This window comes from Ptychodera flava, chromosome 8 (genome assembly GCF_041260155.1).
Source record: "Ptychodera flava strain L36383 chromosome 8, AS_Pfla_20210202, whole genome shotgun sequence".
NCBI lineage: Eukaryota > Metazoa > Hemichordata > Enteropneusta > Ptychoderidae > Ptychodera > Ptychodera flava.
The window spans coordinates 5,536,827-5,560,003 of record NC_091935.1 but is presented as its reverse complement, the minus strand read 5'-3'; the positions used below and the strand labels follow the sequence as shown (position 1 = coordinate 5,560,003).

At 37.4% G+C, this 23,177-nt stretch overlaps 2 protein-coding genes across 2 annotated transcripts; both read left to right on the top strand.

Annotated features, from left to right (window-relative positions):
• Window positions 1-1,652: 1,652 nt before the first annotated feature.
• On the top strand, window positions 1,653-5,350 carry LOC139139486 (arylsulfatase D-like). Its single transcript, XM_070708400.1, has 3 exons — window positions 1,653-2,364; window positions 3,645-3,926; window positions 5,013-5,350. Exons 1-3 carry the CDS (start codon window positions 1,740-1,742, stop codon window positions 5,348-5,350), a joined length of 1,245 nt encoding a protein of 414 aa, XP_070564501.1. The 5' UTR covers window positions 1,653-1,739.
• A 4,046-nt stretch (window positions 5,351-9,396) lies between these two features.
• LOC139138268 (arylsulfatase D-like) lies at window positions 9,397-22,976 on the top strand. The gene is made up of 6 exons (XM_070706577.1): window positions 9,397-9,580; window positions 13,957-14,245; window positions 18,535-18,666; window positions 19,569-20,279; window positions 20,983-21,267; window positions 21,813-22,976. Exons 1-6 carry the CDS (start codon window positions 9,572-9,574, stop codon window positions 22,163-22,165), a joined length of 1,779 nt encoding a protein of 592 aa, XP_070562678.1. The 5' UTR covers window positions 9,397-9,571; the 3' UTR covers window positions 22,166-22,976.
• The last annotated feature ends 201 nt before the right edge of the window (window positions 22,977-23,177 follow it).

Below are 23,177 nucleotides of genomic sequence, written 5' to 3'. Positions count from 1 at the left end.
TTAGTAAGTCAAAGTTGGGAATGCTGTCGCTAATCATTTGAGTGTCGTTTGATGCAAATGAGCTGTGTCTCATTTGAAAATAAACTTAGAAATCACAAGCTCTACAATATCTGAGAATTAGAGAAACGTACACACCATAAGCAGGTGCAGACGTGATATTACTTGAATATTTGACCTGTGTGGCATGCCATATTTAAATCCAGAAAAACATAGTTTTGAACGAACTGAAAGTATCTGCAATAAGGATGAAAGGTAACTTTGTACAGAATTTACTGTTATCTCTGTAACACAAACTCACATACCCAACACACGGAGTTCCATCAGTAATGATGTTTCCCTCATAATTTGCTTAACTTCTTTCCCTGTGATTCTCCACTAAAAGTAGCTTCGAAGAATATGATCCTCCAAAAACGGGCATACAGTTTGGTCGCTGAACCCATTTTCCTGTCCCCTATTATTAAATCTAATTTAATTGTGCCTTTTTGAATTTTTGAACAAAAAATGCCATTCTTGTATTTCGATTTCCTTTCAAAGCTGTATTGTTTTTTATAAAATGTTACTATTTCAATCTTTGGTCATAGATTTTGGCAATTATATATGCGACAGCCATATTTGAGTTCCAACTCACTCATTATTAAGTTTTTTTATAATTTAAGTTTAGCGTTCGTAGAGATAATGAAAAACGTCCTGTTATCACGCTTAGGTAAGCATTTTTACTCAATGTATTTGATTTCAAAGCATTTTATCGAACAAAGCAAAAAATAAGCTAATGAAACTTTTCTGTTTCGTACCTTACCGTACCTTTCTTTTTACTGAAGGTATGCTGTCTGCGTGGGAGCCAGGAGTAATAACTATGATAACTCGCACAGACTGCAAAGCTGGCCGGCCTCTGAATGAAACTACCTTAGCAGAGTTGGTTAAAGCTGCTGGATATTCTACTGCCATCATAGGTGAATAACTGCGTATTGCAAAAAGTGCGTGATTGATGACCATGTTGGTTACCCTTTAACAATAAAATATAAAAAAACTAACATGGCATTGCGGCAGTGACAAGCATACACATTAATTACAAAAATACATGCATTAAAATCCGGGCGGCACACAGTAATACTCAGTAGAAAGCACACACCAGTAAAATGACTGCAATATAAAATTTTAAAAGCTATTTCTGTTCAATCATCATCGGATAGCATTTCGCTCTGTTGTTTTTTTAAAATCTGTACTTTAAAACGACGAGATGGGATGTAAATGATGCGGATTCTTGGAATGCAAGATGGACTTTCCTTTGCATAAAACTTGGTTATCGCGCAAGATTACAGCTACATTTCGTTCACGTTTGTTTGCGGATTATCTTTGACAGTCTTTAGAAACAATCGCTTTGGTCGCCCTCTGTTTCAAGGATTGCTGGTTATTCTTCAGACGACGTCAAATATATTGATCCGGTGTTACAAAAATCTGAGTGGCAAGAAATCGACAGAACCTAGAAAAACCTGGAAAAAATAACTTCATTCTACGGCAAGAGCAGGACATTGAAACAATCTTTGGACAGAGACATTTATAATGAAATCGACAAATAAGGGCCGGCTTTTGATATGCACGCAAGCATATTTGAATCAGCGAAACTGAATTTTACCCTCTTATTACAATTTGTAGGGAAATGGCATCTTGGAACTAACTTGGACTCGTCAAGCGATCACTACTTTTACCCAGTAAACCAAGGATTCGATTATTTTTATGGCATGCCCTTAACTCTTATCGATGATTGCGGGCCAGATGGAAGATATGTACCAAGGCCGAGCCGAAAGCAGAACATCATTCAATGCTGTCTCTGGTCCATGGCTTATGCAGTCGTCGTTGCTGTTCTACATCTCCTGGGTGTATTGGGTAGGAGAGGATTTATTATTATCGGATTCCACATACTGTTGTGGTTTGGTTGGAACTTTGCCAGTAATACACTTTTGTTCAGTCGATTCATGTGCGTGCTTGTGAAGAACCTTGACGTCATCGAACAGCCATTAGTCTTGGATACAATATCGACAAGGATGGTAAACCAGGCGAATTCTTTCATCGAACGAACCACATCTCAAGGACCCTTCTTGCTCTATTTTTCCTTTCTACAAACGCACACCCCTTTGTTTAACATGAAAAACTTCACTGGGTCTAGTAAGCACGGGAAATATGGAGACACCGTTAAAGAAATGGACTGGATGGTCGGCAAAGTTTTGTCAAAACTGAGTGAACTTGGCTTGGAAGAGAACACTTTTATCTATTTTACTTCAGATAACGGTGGTGCTTTAAAAGAAGTTTCTGTTCTCCCTCCTCGTGTTGGTGAGGTGGAAGGGGGATGGAACGGAATCTACAAAGGTATCAGAAACTTTCAAATTAATCCACGGCAGCCACATTTTTCGTTCAGCGCTTTTTACATCGGTCTGACTGTGGCTATATCACTTCTTAAAAGTTTTCTTTTCGGGAAAGATCACGGATATTTATGCTTAGACGTTGAAGGTTCTGTTCAGTGTTTCATTTTACAATAAGGCCAAAGTAATTAAATTCTTTGTTTTGCGTCCCCACCCGCTTACGTTTTTAAGGTTTTCATGAAAAACACACAGTGTATTTGAATAGGAAATTTTAGGACATGACCGCTTAGCTTTCCTGAACTAAAATTAAGTTACAATTTTTTATTTGCTGCAATCAAATTACATTGTGTTAATTTTCTTGTGTGTTTTTTTCAGCCGCTTAGACGCGTACCTTTTCCCATTTAGAGTGGACGCAAAACAAAGAATTTAATTACTTTGGCCTAAATCTTTGATGTGATGTGATAAAACCTCAGACGTAAATCAAAAGACAAATTTTGCCTTCATTTCATTATTTTTTCGTTGATTTCTGCTCTTAAGTTCTACTGATCCGATAATGCCGTAAATTTGCATATGCTTACATTAAATGCGTGCCTTGTCCTTCACCGTGGGTAAAGATGACGCGATGATGTAATTTTGTATTTTATTTCGTGTATGCCTTTATTTTTTGCGCATAACCACCACAAAAGAATACATGACCCGGGCGAAAAGATTTATCGGCCTTCATTTATACAAGATGGATAATGAGGAAAACGCACCTAGCGAACAGATATTCAGACTCTCAAAATTTGACAATGCTTTTATTTGGTCTACTAACTGTGGGGTTGATTTTGAAGCCCATGGAGTAAGTAACGTATCCACTCGCTTATTTTTGTGAAAAGCTGAGATTTGATTTTCCCCATATAGTTCACATAGGCATGGCGGCCATTTTGAATTTGAAGTGTCGGTATAGTTAGTAATTTGTTTCTAAAATACCAAATTTAGCTGTGTCCCTGCTTTTAATTCTTGATTGCAAAAGGGAATGGTTTAAAGTTTTCTTAAGGGAAGTTTGAGCTGAAGTTTAAGTCTTTCAACGAGACGCGTACTAGCTGAATCCATAAAAGAGACAGGTATCTATCTTATAGTGGTTCTATTTTGCAGCATCATATACACTGCAAATATTGAGTACAGCGAAGTAAAACAACATTGCATTTAAGAGAGGCGACACTTAACAGGGAAATAGGAAGGTTTTTGTTTGATTACTTACTTGTAGTTTGTACATAACAGCTATGTGCTTTGATGTCATTTTAGGAGGTAAAGGCCAGAATTGGGAGGGAGGTATACGCGTCCCTACAGTTGTACGCTATCCACGGATGCTTCCAAGAGGCATTGGGATATCAGTTCCAACAAGCACAATGGATGCCTTTCCAACGATTGCATCGCTGGCTGGAGTGGATTTGTCAAGTGATAGAGTTATTGATGGGCGAGACTTGATGCCTCTGCTGAGAGGGAAGAGTACAGCGCCCCCTCACGACTTTCTGTTCCATTACTGCGGTAAATGGCTGGCGGCTGTCACTTTCACATCTCGGGCAGGTACTTGTTACTAATACAGAGTTTGTAACAGATATCGAAAATCCTTGGCCCCTTTAAGAATTTCTTCGTGAACTTTTTACCTGAATGGATAGGATTGGAGGCAGTGAGTTTCACTAATATAAGTACAATTGAATGGTAAAATGTAAGATCCTATCGATACACCAGCCAATTCGAGAGATCTATTGAACCGAAAGTGTTCAGAAGGTGTGTTGTAATGAGTCACACACGGAATTTCCAGTTTTGTACAGATAACATGATCATGTATAGGGTTGATAGAAAGAATATGTTTTCAGTATCAACTTTGAGGAGCTAATGTAACACCTTCAACACTAATGTTTTGTTTTGTTTTTAATTTTATCGCAAGGGAGTTTGCAGTTTTTATCGATCATACACATCTAATAGAGAGTGACAGTTTGTCAAACCTATATAGTCCACATTCATTCTCAAAGAACTTGTTTAAAAATCATTTACATTTCATTCTATGTTTCTCTTATTGGGATCCATCATGTAAAAGGTGTTCATCATCATCGTTGCTTATGAAAATGTATCTATCAATATATATTTTGTCGCAAAGGCGGTCGTGATGGTGCCCTTAAATAATATTTGTCTCTGCAATTTGAGATAGTGTAGGCCCGCTATATTGAAGTATCGAAGGGCTTCAGTCTACGAGAATAAAGATATCATAGAACATAAACGGCAATGAATATCTTGATTTTTGTAATATCAATTTCTCTGCTAATTATTATATGGCCCTTAATCAACTATTGCATACGAGTCTTCATTCATGAAACAAACCTGATTTTTCATGTAACTGCATATCATGTACATTCGCGTTGTAATATACCTGTTATTATTGCAAAATTTATTTTATGATTGATCATGTTCACTTCGAAGCAGATATCACACAAGCATATGTATCCATACTAATATTTTCCGCATAAATTTCGCACTATTTTTTAAACTGTGTCTGAAGTTTCAATAATATACTGTACCTTATAACTTTCATAGATCCAGTATATGTTCCATTGTAATGCATAATCACACAATAAACTTTTGCTTTTATCTGTCGCTGTCCTTTCTCATCAGATAATGCGATATATAAGGTGCATTACGTTACACCAAATATACCAACGGGAGAAAGAGACTGCCTTGGATCTGTGTATTGCCCTTGCACAGGAGATGGAACGACTCGCCACGACCCACCCCTGGTTTACGATTTGAGGAGAGATCCAGCTGAACAGCGCCCTCTTCCAGCTACTGATGATCAAATCAGGGATATTGTATCTCGCGTGGACGAAGCCATATCAGAGCACAGAAGGTCCATTGTACCCGTTGTTCCCCAAATTACACGAGAAAATTTAGCGGGAAGTTTCTTACGACAGCCATGTTGTAATTTTCCTTTTTGCTCGTGTCAAGAAGATTGATATACATAACTCGAACGTTGCAGATCTTTGAGGCGGATAATTAACATATTTTAATGATATGATAATATTAATGATCATAGTCTGAATCACAACAAATAGGTTCGATTTCAAGTTAATTTCAAAATAGGAATCAAAACGACCAAAATTATACTCGTTTATGGTGTCAAAGTTTCTATTGTAATAAAAATCGTTCCGAGTTATCTGTCTTACAATGGCAGGATGCATAAAACTTAAGTAACATATATTATTACTTTGCACTCGAAGGAATTTGTGCTATTATTTAAATACCTCTGCTTTTGTTATCGAGCGCTGTAATTTCTAACAAGGGCATCTGTGTACTTTGATATATATATATATATATATATATATATTATATATATATATATATATATATATATATATATATATATATATATATATCTGTTGTAATATTTAAAAAAGTAACTTAAATTCAATAACTTAGGGAGCTTTCAGTAATTACAGGGAGAGTTTGGCCTGGGGGAATTTCACGCACACCACTATTCATGGTGTCTATGATGAAATTATCAATAGTTTTTTCCAATACAAAAATAGGTAAATCTTTACATTTGTGTACTCTTGATTATTGATATTACTTTTCTTGATTAGACTAGAGTGGTTACAAATCAATGGTTGTGCAAGAAATTTGATTTTGGAAATTCACTGAAATGTCGATTCACTATGCATTGCGGTCTATGATGAAACTATGAATGATTTTTTTGTTAGTACAAAATTAGATTAATCTGTGCATATATGTATGGTTATTAATTTTCTTGATTAGACTAGAGCGGTTACAAGTCTATGGTTGTGTAACAAATTTGATTTTGGAATTTAACTGAAATGTCGATTCACTATGCATTGTGGTCTATGATGAAACTATGATTTTTTTGAGCGGTCTATAATGTGCATGTATTTTGTTGGTGATTTGCTATTCAGGAAATATCACATGGACAATCAAAGTTTTGGCCATAAAATCAGCTTCTGTCAAAAGTGACCCTCCCCCTAAGATAGGTTCATAAAAAGTGACCCTCCCCCTTGAATTGTTCTCTAAAAACTGACCCTGCCCCCAATTTTTCCGGCCCAGCCCCCTATAATTACTGAAGGCTCCCTTATTTATATTTGTAAAGTTTGTCAAACCTTCTGACTACCGTTATTTAATCAGTCTGAAGATCCTTTTTATCAGCTTCTATAGTTTTTGATATTTTTATTTTGGTGTTATGCGTACTAATTAGACTTGTACACCAACAAGTAAAACTTTCCATTTCAAAATCTGATGGATTCCTTGAGGGCGCCCCTCACGCAGTACAGCTGTATACAGCTGTAGCATGGAAGTATAATACTTCCATGGCCGTAGCAATCGATCTTGCCAGTAAAACTGTCTCCCACCCTCAATCACATTAATATTTGCTCAACTAATCTAGAGACACACACACAGAATGTCTTTCAAATATGAATCACGAAGAAAGATACTTAGAAAATTAATTGCATGAGGCAGTATATGTAGTTAGTATCGCTGCTCAAGTGCAATCACTGGACGCCATATTTGCTCTGGCCCATTCCAAATTCTGGTACAGGTGTCAAAGTCCTCACTGTGTTAGGCCTTTTTAAATGACATTTTAAATTCAACCCTAGATTATCAAAGCTTACAGTATTTGTACGTGCCTCTATCTCCTCCACCTACAAACTAATGTTTATCACTAACAGAATTAAGCATCTCCCTACTGATTAAATACAACTTTCCTTTACTGATATACCTTCAACAAAGTGGTACAACTCAAAACAAGGCTTGAATCTCATCAGAATATAAGTACATCAGCCAATCGGAAAACTGGACATAGGCCAATGGGAAAACTGGACATAAGCCAATCGGAAAACTGGACATAAGCCAGTGAAAAACGTCAAGCCAATTACAACATATTTCAAAATAGCCACTCATTCAGTTCAATTTTTAACGTACTATTTCAATTGTTAGCACAGATATATATATATATATATATATATATATATATATATATATATATATATATATATATATATATATATATATATATATATATATATATATATTACCATCTGTGACTCATTGTCCCTGGCCTGTTTTAAAATCCTTAATGGCAAGGACACATCTTTGCTCTATTCCATGCAGTAATTATTTAAGAATCGGTGTTGAAGGTATTATCATGAACCGGGCTCTGCTCACCGCTACAGTCGACTTTCCGCTTATCTTAAAGCCAGAGCTTGCGTTACCTGCGACACCCTAGGAATACAATGTATCTCGCAGAAAAATCATGGCATTCGAGATTATAGAGTTGTATCTGTAGGATCGTATGTATATGCGATACAGTTCTGAACATGAACTCATCGTCATCGCGTGTCAGAATCATGAATTCATCTAAGTTTCCTCCAAATTGACGCAAAGAAAGTTGATATGTAACTCTCTCAATACATTAGCGTATAAGCATTACCTATTTTTTGTGAGTTAGACGGAGACCTTTCCGAGACCACCGACGACCGTGAACCAAAGCCTATTGCATGTTAGACGTGCTAATTGTAAGCTTTATTGTGTAACTTGCTTGTTACTCGGTTAATAAAGTACGACGACTTAGAGTATTTCTGTCTACCTGTTGCTGTTTGTTCTGGTTCAACGGTCCATCCTAGAGTTTACGAATCAAACGCCCTATAGCCTCACTCTGATACATGACATATATCAGATTTGTGAGTTTTTTTTTATTTCTTGACAATAGTACTTACATCTTTTGAGTTGAAAAAGCAAAAATATTGAAAACATAGCACGTCCCCTCAAAAATTCTCCGGGAAACGTTGAATAAGAATGATACAGAAACATATTGCTTTTAAAGGTATACTGTCACCTATTCCAATTTTGCCACAGTTACCATGGAAAATGAAAATCTAACCAATCACAGATTTTAAGCGGGTGACCACTTTTTAAAAACAGCGCCCTCACATGGGCATTTTGAATACCAAGGAACGCCCCTTTGACCATATATGGGCATATTTACATTACAGGTGACTTTTACCTTTAACCCTTCTCTGGCATTTTAAACCCTAGATCACTTCCCAGGAACCCTTTATTTCAAATTCTGACTGTTTAGTTTGTGTGGTTGCAGAAGTAACATATGCTAGTCATATTTATCAGAAAAGACTATTCGTCTGAAATACGAAAAGAAAGAAGTTTGTCACTAAATTATAAATGTTATGGGCGAATTCTATGGAGAAACGTTCGAAGGGTTTTTGCTATAACACGATTAGAACTAACTTGGGATAATTGGATGGTGAAGTAATGTTTGTTTCATCTGTAAATGTAATCTCATCTGCTTTTCTTTTTGAAGTTATACACCTGGTTTTATGAGTAATTTGTAATATTGCAACATTCGGCTATAAAGCACCTAACACTGTTGAGAAATTCGAAAAATATGAAGATCCAATTATCCCACATGAGTTCCAATCGTGTTCTATATGCTGAGTTAATGAAGTTAACTGAATTTAAATAATGCAAAATTATAGTAACAAGAGGAGTGATACCGTAGCTATTATCGTTTCGGGTATCGTTCCGTTTACGACCTTTGGTAGTCTTGTATTGTTGAAAGTGTGTAACGTTATACTTTGCCTGCATACTTGTGACACAGTATCCAAAAGAGCATCCACAAGTCACTCACGGCTACACCCCCTGGGCAGACATATTACAAAACGGTCGAAGAATTCAAATGAATTGTTTTGAGGGGTCATGGGACAGCAGGCCGAAATTCGCAATAAAATATAATAGAAAACAGCCTTAAGTAACGTCATCATGATGTCAATGTTCACAAACAGTCAGAAATAAAGCTATTGCTACATGTGGTTGCCGCGATACACCGGACAGGAATTTGAAAGACGTTAGGCGGGTACATGAGACCCAAAGGTGGCATTGCTAGTCACGCTTAAGAAAACACAGAACCTATTTTGGTATTTTACGAGATTTGACCTTTGGCCAAGAAAATCCGAACTATAGTATGTGAACGCTCTGTGTCACTCTTGTCGCGGTGACTCAAAGTGGCAAAGAAAAGGCATACCGCTGGCAACATCAACGTTGGTTAAAGCGAGTCTATCAGAATAGGCACACAACGATCCGGACACTGGCGAAATCCCTACAGTTCGGCATTGCTTCAGACATAATACCCTCTCCCTTCAAAAGTACAGTAAGCCATGGAGCAGGTACTGTTTGCGTTAATTTCTTTTGTTTTTTTTGGTTTTTTTGTCAGTGCAACTGGTGTTGAGAACTACTCCAACGAGTGTGCACATGTTGATTCCGCATGGTAAAGAACTGGCTTTCTTAAAAATAGAGAACACCTTACGAAAGACAAAGTTTGCCACCTCTTTTCGCACTGGGTTTTTGTCACTTTTATAGCGCATTAACGGTTGACATCTCGTTTATGCCTTCAAAAAGGTCGTGGGTTACTACATCAGATGCGTCAGAAAACGTGGTAGTTGATTTAAACTAGAGACACTTGCGGGAAATTACGCCTTAGAGGCTAGCCAGTACGCTACCATTGGTTCCGCATGATAAACTTTAACCATCGCTGTCTTTTTGGCAGCATTTTTGCGTGAAAGATTTCTCAAGCGCAGGATTCTTTCAAACTGACGACCTTATAGGCAATGCTGACAGAAATAACCTCTTTTTCAGGAAGGTTGATTTAGCTACAGTGAGGTACAGAGCTCTCACGAATGAGTGTGGTATTGTGAGTTGAGAATTTACATTACAACTAATGGATTTTCATCAGAAGAGAACAGTCAACCGTGTTCGAGTTAGTATATAGTACACAATGGACGGCGATACAAGTTAGATGAGCGCAAAAACGGTGGAGAAAATATCAAACCCTCAAATCCTTGAAAATCATGGATTTATGAAATGAACAAATTCAAATAGAATCGGGTGGAAGTATCAATTAGCCTTACAAAGCAAAGCCACTGTGTACGATGCAATGCTATTATCAACAATTGAATTCCACTCCAGGCTGAAATTCTGAGACAAAAAAAATAACAGAGGACGAAATATACAAACAGACTGCATTTGACAAATTTTGTGAGTAGAACATCAACAAGTCGTATTTGAAAAACACGTCTCCTGTATATCTGACTGTGCCTTAAATATCCCTCCCCTCCTCCAGTGTTATCTGAGTTTGGCAGGTTCAAAAAAAACTTTTCTGAACTCTGTGCTGAATCGCCACCGGGGCTTACAGTTAAGCTCTGCTTTCCTTTTCACACAAATTTCACATACATTTATTTTCCTTTAGCAAATCTTCCTTTTGAATCATACAAGTCGATAAAATCTACGGCTATGTAAAAGTATTAAAATGAGAGAGAGAGAGAGAGAGACAGAGAGACAGAGAGACAGAGAGAGGTAGAGAGAGAGAGAGAGAGAGAGAGAGAGAGAGAGAGAGAGAGAGAGACAGACAGACAGACAGAGAGAGAGAGAGAGAGAGACAGAGACAGAGAGAGAGAGAGAGAGACAGAGAGACAGAGAGACAGAGAGAGGTAGGGTACTGTTATCTTATTAAAATAACATGTAGAGATGGTATAGCTTAACGGTAACTTGAAAAATCAAAGGAGAGGGCACAATCGCATCGTTCACCAACTCTACATCTGATTTTAATCAGACTTACTTTCGATACAGATACCCCAATTAACAGAGTGTTTATTTTCTCCTGAATCGAAGTTGCCGTTCTCCGTTCCTAAATTCTGCCGTTGACTGTACTAAAGACAAAAGGTCCAAATTACAATGTGTGCCACGAGATCTACTTTCTTTTGTTGCTGTACTCTATGGCAGGTTTCAGTAGACAGAGAAATACTGGGGGGTTTCAGTTATTATGAGGGGCGATTGGCTGGAGGAATGGGCGGTCACATTTTATAAAATTAGTCTAGGGGAGAGTAACATTTTACATTGCTAAGTTTATAATGAATGCAAAGTCTGAATTGTGTAAAGAAACTCCACAACAATACTGCCATGTACAGTGAATCAACATTTTCCGTGAAATGCCAAAATAAAATTTCTTTTACACATATGCGCTTATTCCCACCCTATTTTAATCACGTACAATTATAGTCGCGCCAGCGGCTTACTGACTACGCATGCGCATATTCATACTATACAATACGAGTTACCGGAAGTGTACACTACTTTCATGGGCGCCGCCATGTTTTTTGAGTTCTCGTAAATAAACAAATACGAAACGTGCAAATCATTATTTTATAACATGCCATTTATAAAATTTATCTCTTTTATTAGCCAGTAAGTGTTATCATCCACCTTGTCGCTGATACAAAAATCGTTAATATCACGCATGAAAATAGAAAAAGGGAGAAAACTGTCATGCTATGAACGGGGGGGGGGGCATACGCAAAGAATGCTGGGATTGAATTTTAGAAAAGCGCCCTCTGTCTCAAAAAGCAGATTCAAAAATTGCCAGTTTTTAGATGGAACGCTATAGTTTTCAGCTTGCAAAGTGGAAGGTGGGCAGTGCGGTTACAATTGCAATGATAATGATGACATAATACGTTAACACGATAGGCTGTTATCATGGTAAAAATTGCCAATTTTTGTTCAACATTTATACACATTACAGAAAATCTATACCTGCACTGCTGCAGGGTTTGACGTCGTGAAGGCCTATGAACGTGAACTGCTTTCATCAGAGGGAAACTGGGCATAGTTGTCATACAAATGTATATGAAGTAACAGTTAATTTATAATTCTAATTCTAATAATAATTCTAATAATTCTATTTTATCATGAATCAATGCAAATAACATTGCCAATATTAACCCCTGCCGCGACAACAAGGGCTGACCCCTATGTAATATTATTAATTATCCAATGTCTATTAAGGCACATATATTGTTAGTTTTAGATTGGAATCGTTCAATGTTTTGTCATAGACGCCCATCTGTAGTGTATCCATATTGTCGGTTAAATTCCAAAATCAAACTACACACCATACTACACATGTTCACGCACGAGTAACTACCCTAATCTAATCAAGCACATAAAGTATCCACTATCTATATATACACAGATATTGCCAGTTTTATATTTAAAAATAGTATTCATAATTTTTTCTTATCGACAACCAAGTACAAGGGCTCAACATCTTTGGTAAAATTCCAAAATCTAATTTCCTGTACATATACACGTACTTGCAATCACCCTATTCTAGTCAGGTACATTTATGTCAATTATTCAATGCCTATAAATGCATAGATATTGGTACTTTTATTTTGGAAAAAAAAATCATATATTTCCTTATAGACTCCCTTGTCTAGTGGATCCACATCTTTTATGAAATTCCGAAATCAAATTTCTTGGATGTACATATATGCAATGTAACCATCCTATTCTAATCAAGTAAATTTATATCAATTATTCAACGACTATAAATGAACAATTATTGCTATTTTATATTGGAAAAATTGTTTATAGTTTTGTCGTAGACTACAATGAATAGTAAATCAACATTTTTGAAGGTATCCAAAACTCAAATTTCTTGTACTTACATGCACTTTGTATCTCCCACTTCAAGCAAAGTATGTTTACATAATTTATTAAACATTTACAAAAGAACAGATATGGCTAAGTTTTGTTGAGGAAAATTGTTAACAGTTTTCCTGATAGACTACCACATATGAATGGACGAAGCACTATATCAGACACATCTTCTCATAGTTGCCGGAAAAATTGTAACCCTCCCCAAAGACAAGCGTGAAATTTCTTGACCCTTCAAAAATGCCTGTGCGAAATATTGTGACCCATATAAAGACCGGCCTTCCCCCTTCTGCATCTGTCCAGTCCCTTAGCTTATTAACACAGCCTATATTTGTGCAATTAGCATTGGTATTGTTGAAAACTGAATTCGATTCCGGACAAAAATTCATATTTCAATAATAACAATTGTCTTTAAAGTGCATATATTGGCTTTGTTGACAAGCAGAATACTTGGCATGCTTACATGCTATAGACAGGAAACAGCATTTGATACACAGAATAAAAAGCTAAGGTATGACCAAAAATGTATTAAATGTCCCTTTAATATTTTTGCTTGTAATATAACAAATTCAGCAGTTCTATCAAGGTTATACACATATTTCAAAGTTTTAAGTTTTGGAGGGGAGGGAGTTGGAGGGTCATAATTTAGAAAGAGGCATCAGGGGGACGGTCACATTTAATGGTTGACCACCCTCAATGTCTTCTGGCTCATTCCCCTCATAATAACTGAAGGTTCCCTTGCATGCTGTATCAAAAAACGAGGCTGCCGACAACGACATTGGAAACCTTGTTTAAAGTAACCCTATACCTACCGTAGAAAAACCCACCGACCCTATACATTTTTTCCGCATTTTCAAAACATCTCAAGTTAATTCTCTAAATTTTATCTTACATTATGGTCATCAGCAAACAACAAGAAAAGAAAAAAAAACTAATTCCCCCGACGTACCTAATTTTAATTTCCGTGAGCATGTTACCGCAAACACACACTTGTTTTGTTTTTTTATTTAGCCTTAGTAAAACAATGTTTTTTTCTTCTCATTTTTACTAGGCGTTCTGTTCGAAGACGTTTGTTTTTCAACGTCTACTACTGCTGCTTGTGGAAGTAGTAATTGTTTTAGGAAGCGATGCAGAGAGAAATAAACCAAACTTCGTAATATTCCTAGCAGACGATCTTGGTATTGGAGATATCGGCTGTTTCGGAAACGACACAATCCGTACACCGGCCATTGACAGCATTTCTGAAGAAGGCGCCAAATTAAAGCACAACTTGGCAGCTGCAGCAACATGTACACCCAGTCGGGCTGCTTTCTTAACCGGACGTTATCCAATACGGTCTGGTGAGAATATTTTTTTGTTAAAAGTATATATTTTAAACAGAAGTTTTAGTTTACAAAAGATAGTACCAAATCAAAGTTTAGGCAACTGTATAACTTGGTATTGCTTCACAGTGGTAACCACATTTATATATGTCGTTTCTCTTTATACAGAGAAAAGGGCAGGGGGTTTAGGGAGGGACGTGCAGTACTTAAAATTACTATTGCGACTGAAGGAAATGGCGAGGTAACCTTTGAAACGATGGGGGTCTGAAAAGCTCGATAGACAAAATAAGGACCTCATTCTGTCCATAGCTACAAGCTCATTTTGTGTCGTGATTAATTAAAACACGTTACGTGGCTAGAAAATAGATATCTTGTGCCCAGTGGCTTCAAAAGATGTAGCTCGGGGGTGTTTTTCAAAGACTATTTCACTATGGAAATAATCCATTTCCATAGGGAAATAGGCTTTGAAAAATTGCCTGGTCGTGTGAACATGCACAGAGGTTGTCTGCAACTGTGAAAGAATTTGAATGGCGGGTTGTTTGAGCGCGATGAGCTGCAAAGTGAAAGAGGTAGATTTTCCTGTCGAACAGCGCAGGAGCTTGAAGAGCTCAGTAACAGTAAGATTCGAGAATAACCAAGGACGTGACTTGATACGCTAAGGACATTCTGGCTTCTTTTGACAAGAAACTGGCAAAACGATGACCGCCGTTAAAAATTTGCCCCATGAACTTCTCACCATGTGTTGTTGCAGGGCATATATCAAAGCAGATTAAAGCAATAACACAAAACAGCATGAGCAAGTGGCAATTATTAGTGCCATCGTTGCTTTGAAATCTGTTTTTTTCCTTTTTAATAAAGCAAGAGACTTTCTTGACAGCGATGCAATACCTCTATTGGACTTTAATACCCCTGAGAAAACGATCATATGGCCGTTACGTCCAATCATCACTATCAGGGAGCCATCCTCTGGCAAATCTAATGATTTTTGCGCCATCCACAATTTTGTCGACATCTGTTCATTTGAGAAATGGAGGTCCCCGCGCTGACTATTGAAGGTTATTGATGGCAAGGACGAGAGGAACGCCAAAACTAATGAACAAGGTGCATCAACGACGGACGCGTGACAGAGTGCGAGCATGATACTGGGCCATACTACAATCCGTTCATTTGGGTCTTCAGGGCCAAGCTGATGCATCAGGTCGGGTTTTTTTAAAAATAATCGTGAATATTTGTTTTATTACATACATTCAAGGGCTTCAAGATGTTCCATATATCGAGTGTTAATAGTCAAAGGAGTTGCACCAATTGTCTATTGAAAGTATCTAGAATTATATTGATAACACGCAAGAGCATTATAATGCCGGATAGTACCAAATAATCTCGCCTACTAGCTTCCCTATATTATGTTAACTTCTTCTTCTCTATTATCAAAGCTCATTTCCGTGTCACTTTAGGAAATCTCTTTCTCAAAATGAGTATGAAAATGCAGCAGGAACAATAGTAATTGCTTACCTTTACGGTAATACGCGCCTGGCAATTAAAATACTTAAAGTTTTGCTCAACATTCGATACGAAAACTTTCAACTATTTTCCTTTCGAAATCAAGGATAAAAATAAGGGTCATCGCGCGCCGAACTACCGTTTATGCAGGACGCCAAACATAGGAAATGCTCATCGAAAATGTGAGAAACGTATAAAAATTTACATATAACATAAATTATATGTGTTTGCTGACCCACGCCCAAGGTTAATTTTTCTGATGTTGTCACACCCTACACCAAAGTAAATGAGGGTCTACGACTACATGATTTTTTAACCTTTGGAACCCGATATATCTAAGCCCAAACATGGTTTGTTATGTTCCTAATACAGACTGCACTAACTTAGACCTCGTTGCAGGAGTGTAACGGCAGTATATATCACATTATATATCTTCATAGAAACTTTGACAGATGAATTCGGGTAGCGTTGGCCGAATTTTTAATTGTGTCCAGTTTTCCTGACAGATGAAGGGAGTCGTCTTGTTTCCAAACTTAATCTTCTTATGTGATCGCAAAAGGGACAACAGCTGCAATGTTTACCTTCACTTGGCTTGTACTTGTACAGAGATCACTACTATTGCTTTGCAAAAACCTTATTACGGCCTTAAAGTCAAGATTTAACAAAATATACCTACACATTACAGATATAGCAATTTTGTCAGGGAAAACATTTAATAGTTTACCTGAGAAGTGAAATATAAATTTTAGGTGAAATAAAAATATCATGTTAGTTGTCCTCATCTAAACTGTCAAAGACCCTATTTGTATCAAGTACAATTGTATCAATCAACAAACGCTTATAAAAGCACAGATTAAGTTAATCTAGCATTGTGAAAAAATTATTCATAGTTTTCTCACAGACTTAAATGTACAGTGGATCAACGTTTTCGTGAAATTCAAATTCAAAGTTCTCGCCCACATATGCACTTGTAACCACTCTATTCTAATCAAGTACAGTGATGTCAATTATCAAAGGTCTATATTGCACAAATATTGCAATGTTATATAAGGAAAAATATTCACATTAATCTTTTGTCGTAGACTCCTATTAATAGTCGATCAACGTTTTTGGTGAAATTCAAAAAACATATTTCTTGTAAACATATACACTTGTAATCACTGTATTCTAATCAAATGCATTTTCTATTCTAATCAAATACATTTATATCAATTACCCAACGTCTTTATATGCACAAGTATAGTAATATTTATATTGAAAAAAAATTATTCACGGTTTCATCATAGACTCGCACATATGGTAAATGAACATTTTCGGTGAAATTCCAAAATTAAATTTCTTGCACACATATGTACTTGTAACCACCCTATGATAATGAAGTAATTTATCTATATATGCACTAGTGTAGTAGGTTTTGTACTGGAAAATATAAATCATATTTTCTCAAAGATTTAATGTACAGTGAATTAACATTTTCAGCGAAATTCCAAATCAAATTTCTTGCACACACATACACTTGTAACCACCCTATTCATATAAAGTACATTTATAAGTCTATAGAGACACAGATATTGCTAGTTTTCTATTGTAAAAAATTGTTCACATTTTTTGTCTTAGCCTACCATTATCAACGAAATCCAAAAATTAATTTTTGTACATATATGTACTTTTTACCTTCCACTTTGAGCATAGTATATTTACATGAATTATCAAACATATATTATTGTACAGATATATCATGTTATCTCATATTTTTATGGGGAAATGTTAACAGTTTGCCCAACAGACTTCTATGTATTATGATTTGATATATCGGCCACAGTATACCTTCTAATTGTTGTGCAAAAAATTGTGACCCTCCCCAAAAGGCATGCATGAAATTTCATGACCCTTCAAAAATGCTTGCGCAAAAAATTGCGACGCACCTGTAATTTCTGTTCCGACCCTGGTTGGGGGGTCAAAATTATAGCAAGTCGGAAGGGGGATTTGAACGCATTGTGAGTTTTTTAGGGGTCATTTGAAAAAATCCTCCCGTCCCTCTCCCCCCAGAGGTGTTTGTGAATGCAGACTCAGTTGGCACAGTCACGCCTTATGGTAAATTCGTCTGCCATCGACAACCCAGCTACTACGCAGGCGCACTGTAAACTTCAATGGTTCATCGAAACTACAATTGCACAAACGCACAAAAACCTCCATATTTGGAGTGCCAACAAACTGATGAGAAAGAGAAATGTCCAGGATGCAATGGGCTAAACAAAGAATATTGGCCAAAAAGCATTACTACCGTGCCAGAAGTCCTGCATATGTTTTATGATAGATGATATTTGCTATGGTTTATCTTCACTGTTGCCGTTCACTTTTCGCATAGAAGCACGGTGTCCCCTTGGAACTACTTTTTACATCGTAATTATTCACGTACGGACAACAAATGTTTGAGCAGTTTAAGCCTCTGAACGTCACCAAATTATTGACAGTTGTTTGAATCATGGAACGACAGCTTCCAGAAGGGCAATTCCCTTTGTTCCACAGGCTATTTTCCACCAAATCTTCATATTTAAAAACCGTATGTAAACTTTGCAGGTACCTATGTTGTCTAAGTGTTTATGAAGCCAGATACATTCGTAATATGCCAATAGGTTTGTTTGAGACTAGTTCAGGGCGATTTAAGAAAAGACGATATGTAAATTTGCCGCTCTCTGCAGTATTGGCGGCAGAACTTTGATATAATCTCTTGATATGTAAAACTCTGAAAGATTTCAAGCGTTTACGGCATTTTCAACACACCTCTTGTTTCATCAACTACATAGGAATGGCATCTAACGTGGAACCAGGACTTCTGACGATGATAACTACTTCTGACTGTACCGCTGGCCTGCCTCAAAATGAAACCACGTTTGCAGAGATTTTGAAAGGTGTGGGATATTCTACCGCCCTCATTGGTAAGCATCATACAAACACCAATGCATGTCTCGTTAAGAGCAGAATGAGGGGACAAGAAATATTTCAGACTATTTAAATCAACGAGTAGGGAAATACAAATGTGCTACAGGCTGTCAGTTTTGACCAAACAAAAGGCTTTGATCTCACCTTTCCGCTTGGGAGATAAGGTATGATCTTAATATGACCATGAATACTGCACAGATGAATCAGAATTGTACCTCCCGGGCCGACATTACGTCAATTTAATTATCGGCGGCGTAGTGGAGACTCTGTCACAAAAACGTCTCAGACAAACAGAGGAAAGGGTCGTTTCTCTTGTCGTTGTCGCGCCCTTTGCTATTTCCTGCATCAGTCTTTTTTGTTGAAAAAAAAATGCCATTAATTAAAGAAATTAACAATGCGCATAATCATGGCAAAAATGTCAATGGCTGCAAATTCACAAAACACACACTTCATAGTTTTGTTCTCTGTCATCTTCGTAACAGTCGTGTATTCTTGTTTTGCCGTCCCATTCGACTCGTGAGCTAAACACCAAATAAGACTACGAAAACAAACAAAGTGCAAAGTAAAAAAATCATTAAGTTCCATCACTTTCATGAGAGACCGAGCTTGGATGTGCGGAAAAATATAAATCTATGGTTTTTACGGTCTTGCTATAGTCCCTCCTGCAATTACACATCGTTTTATTTTGCGTCTGTGACTGCAGGTGTGAGCGAAATGACAGATTCAATATTCCTACATTAGTGGATATAGTACCACTATATATGCTCCTCGAGAGGACACTCTGGCGTTCCTGCAAGGACTCAGGCTGGCGCCCTCAACCTACTATCTTGACAAAAACTATACGTTGTTCGAAACCAACGTGTACTAAAGTATTCTCATTGTGTGTTTTTCTATTCAGGAAAGTGGCATCTAGGTACAAACCTGATGACACGAAATGATCACCATTTCCATCCTCTAAAGCAAGGATTTGACTATTTTTACGGATTTCTCGTTACAAATATAAATGATTGTGGCGATGACGGAAAGAGACTTTTTGCGACCGTGTATGGAAATTATATCAAATCCCGCTGCCTCTGGTCGGTAGGATACTTAGTGATACTGTGTACACTTCGCATGCTGGGCTTAATCAGGCGAAGAACTGTTTTCTTGATATGGAGCTGCATATTGGTATCTGTGGCATGGACTTATGTGCGACATGTTTTACTAGCCGGCCGAATTATGTGCGTGTTGATGAAGAACTATGACGTCATCGAGCAACCCTTGATCCTGGATACAATATCGACCAGAATGGTGAACCAAGCTAACGCTTTCATTGAACGAAGTGCCGCTCACGGACCTTTCCTGCTCTATTTCTCATTTCTTCAAACGCACACCGCTTTGTTTAACATGAAGAACTTCACTGGGTCTAGTAAGCACGGGAAATATGGAGACAACGTTGAAGAAATGGACTGGATGGTCGGCAAAGTTTTGTCAAAGCTGAGTGAACTTGGCTTTGAAGAGAACACTTTTGTCTATTTTACCTCGGACCACGGTGGCTTTAAGAACGAGATAGCTGTCCTCCCGCATCGCATTGGTGAACGAGAAGGAGGATGGAATGGAATCTACAAAGGTATTTTACTCTTGAACATCCTTGATTCGACTGAAATGCATTAATTACTATTTCCACTATTGACATTTCACTCAATTAGTCGATTTGCGTGGACAGTAGATGTGCAGGATGACGTCATCATTTACATTTCCACAAACTTTCACAGGCTTTCAGCTAGATCTTTAAATGTCCATGAACATATTTGAAATTTTACACTTGTACGTGCCACTCTCTATCAGCTGTAACTTAAGATGAGTTCTCTGTTGGTTTGTTCCTGTTTGTAAGATTAAGTATTTGTTAAACTCCCTGTATCATGTCAAATTGTCAAACTCGTCGACACACAATCCGTTTATGTGTAACTTTCAATGTTCTCGTTGACAACTGAATGCTAGTTCGGACAAGAATTGAGTTATCAATGAACGTTGAACAAAGAGCGTTTTTGCGTTAGTTTGACATTTTCTATATTAATACTGAGGCCAGAAGAATTAAAAAATGGAATTGTTTTCTGAAACGTAAAATATGCAAATAACATCAAAAGTTGGAGCTATTACCACTTTCTCGAGGCATCTTCAATAATAGTACGAACAGATCACAGGAATTACTACTGAAATAAGAGAATGAATTATTAACATAATCAGTAGTTGTTCTCCGAATTACCATTATCAAATAGGGATAAAAGTTTTAATTTTGACTGAACAGTTGATGTGTTTTGATGCCATTTTAGGAGGCAAGGCCCAGAATTGGGAGGGCGGTATACGCGTCCCTACAGTTGTACGCTATCCACCGATGATACCAAGAGGCATTGAGATATCAGTTCCAACAAGCACAATGGATGTCTTTCCAACGATTGCATCGCTGGCTGGAGTGGATCTTCCACGTGATAGAGTTATTGATGGGCGAGACTTGATGCCTCTGCTGAGAGGGAAGAGTGCAGCGCCCCCTCACGACTTTCTGTTCCATTATTGCGGTCAGTGGTTGACTGCTGCTACTTGCACAGTATGCGGAGAAGGTAGGTTTTCTCCTGATTGAAGGGTAGTTTAGGGAAGAAGGCGTTCGTTTCAGCGTCTGCATTAGCCTATTAGCATTCTAGCGTCTTCCATGTATCGCCAATGCCTAAATCTAGAACGAATTTAGTAAATGGTCATGGGAAATGTATGGTTCTAAATAATCAGTAGACAGGTTTGACATATATATCTGGGAATATATATGATGTTTTTGTCATTAGACTGATTGCATAGACGGCTTATTGTGTGGAAAGCTGACGGTTCTAGCAACATATATTTTCCTGTAAAGGCGTCACCATCACGCATCGTGCTTACCTTAGGATTTTATGTTGTCAAAAAATGTTAAGTAACATCTCAATTCTTATGTATTTACCATTGGTATGAGTGAATTTCTTTTGTAGAAAACGGGGATGCTCAAAATATGTATTTGGCGTACACTGTTAAACTTCAAGGCTGATATCTACACGAATTACAGCAATGGAGTAGAGTCACGCCCGGAACAAATAACAAAGGCACACTGTATTTTACCTTACTTTTCCGTGTTTCATAGATGATATGGTGTATAAAGTACACTACAATACAGCAAACCTAGCGCCTGGCACGGACCATTGCACAGATCCAATGGTCTGTCCGTGTACTGGAGACCAAACCACGTTCCACGAGCCTCCTTTGGTGTTCAATTTGGTGACTGACCCATCTGAAAGCAATGCATTGGCAGCCACGGACAGAGCCACAGAGAACATTGTATCCCGCGTGGATGATGCCATACTAAAGCATAAGAAAACAGTCCTACCTGTTCCGGTGCAAATTAGTGCAGAGCGTTTACAAGCGAATTTATTGCTGGCGCCTTGTTGTAATTTTCCTCTGTGTTCATGTAAGGAAGAGTATTATGACTTAGACTGACCAGTCATCGGTCAACTTACGTTGATCAAGTACGTTTGCTAAAATAGGCGCATTTTAATGCCACTATTTTATTGCATTGTATTGTATTTGTGATATGCTGAATTACTCAAGCTGAAGTTGCGTTTTCAAACTTAGGGCTAATGTAGTATCAAGAGTCTATCGTTATCAAGAGCCTATTATGTAGTATCAAGTCATAGTAATATTCAAAATGTTTACTATTCGATCGAAACATGGAAAATCTCTCTTCGCCTAGCAAACTTGTGCCTGCATTCTGTGACCTTCAAGGCTTTGTGCCTTAAGACCGCCAATTCTTTTCCAAATAGGCTACCACAGTAACGTTGAGTTATTTTTCTTTACTCAGTCAGGGGCATTTTGCTTTCAGCCGGTACCGGATCAATGACAGCTATAGTAATTATGGATTAAATTTTAGTGTGGACAAGGCCATTAGAATTTGCAGCCAGTGACGAAAACAGTGCCCCCAGTGGTGTTTTTGCAAAAATTTACGGCCATCCGCATTGTTATGATTTTCAGGGGGGGGGGATTATACCTCCTTACGATAATGCAGAATGTTACAGCCATCTTTCACCACAGTCTGCATTTTGATCCAAATCGACAAAGATCTTTGCGCTAATTTTCACATTCAAGATCACTGCAGGTATCAAGGTCAGCATGCACATTATTTTTCAATCGAACGAGTTCCATGAATTTTGGTCTGACTCAACGTAGGCGATACTTATTGAATCTTATGCAATAAAGGTTGTAGTTAGTCATAAAATGGATACATTTTTAAATAAAACTTGTATTTTAGTTATATGTCTTGGCTTTTGTCGTTGATTTTTGTTTACGTTTGGGGAAATTGCCATCATCAACCATACGTAAAAATTCAGAAAATCACATTTTCAAGGTAGCATTCATTTGTTAAAAGTAAAAAACAAAAAAGTAAAGGAACCCTTTAAATTTATAGATTATTTCTTGATCTGAGTAGCAAAGCTGAGATAACAGCTAAAAAGGG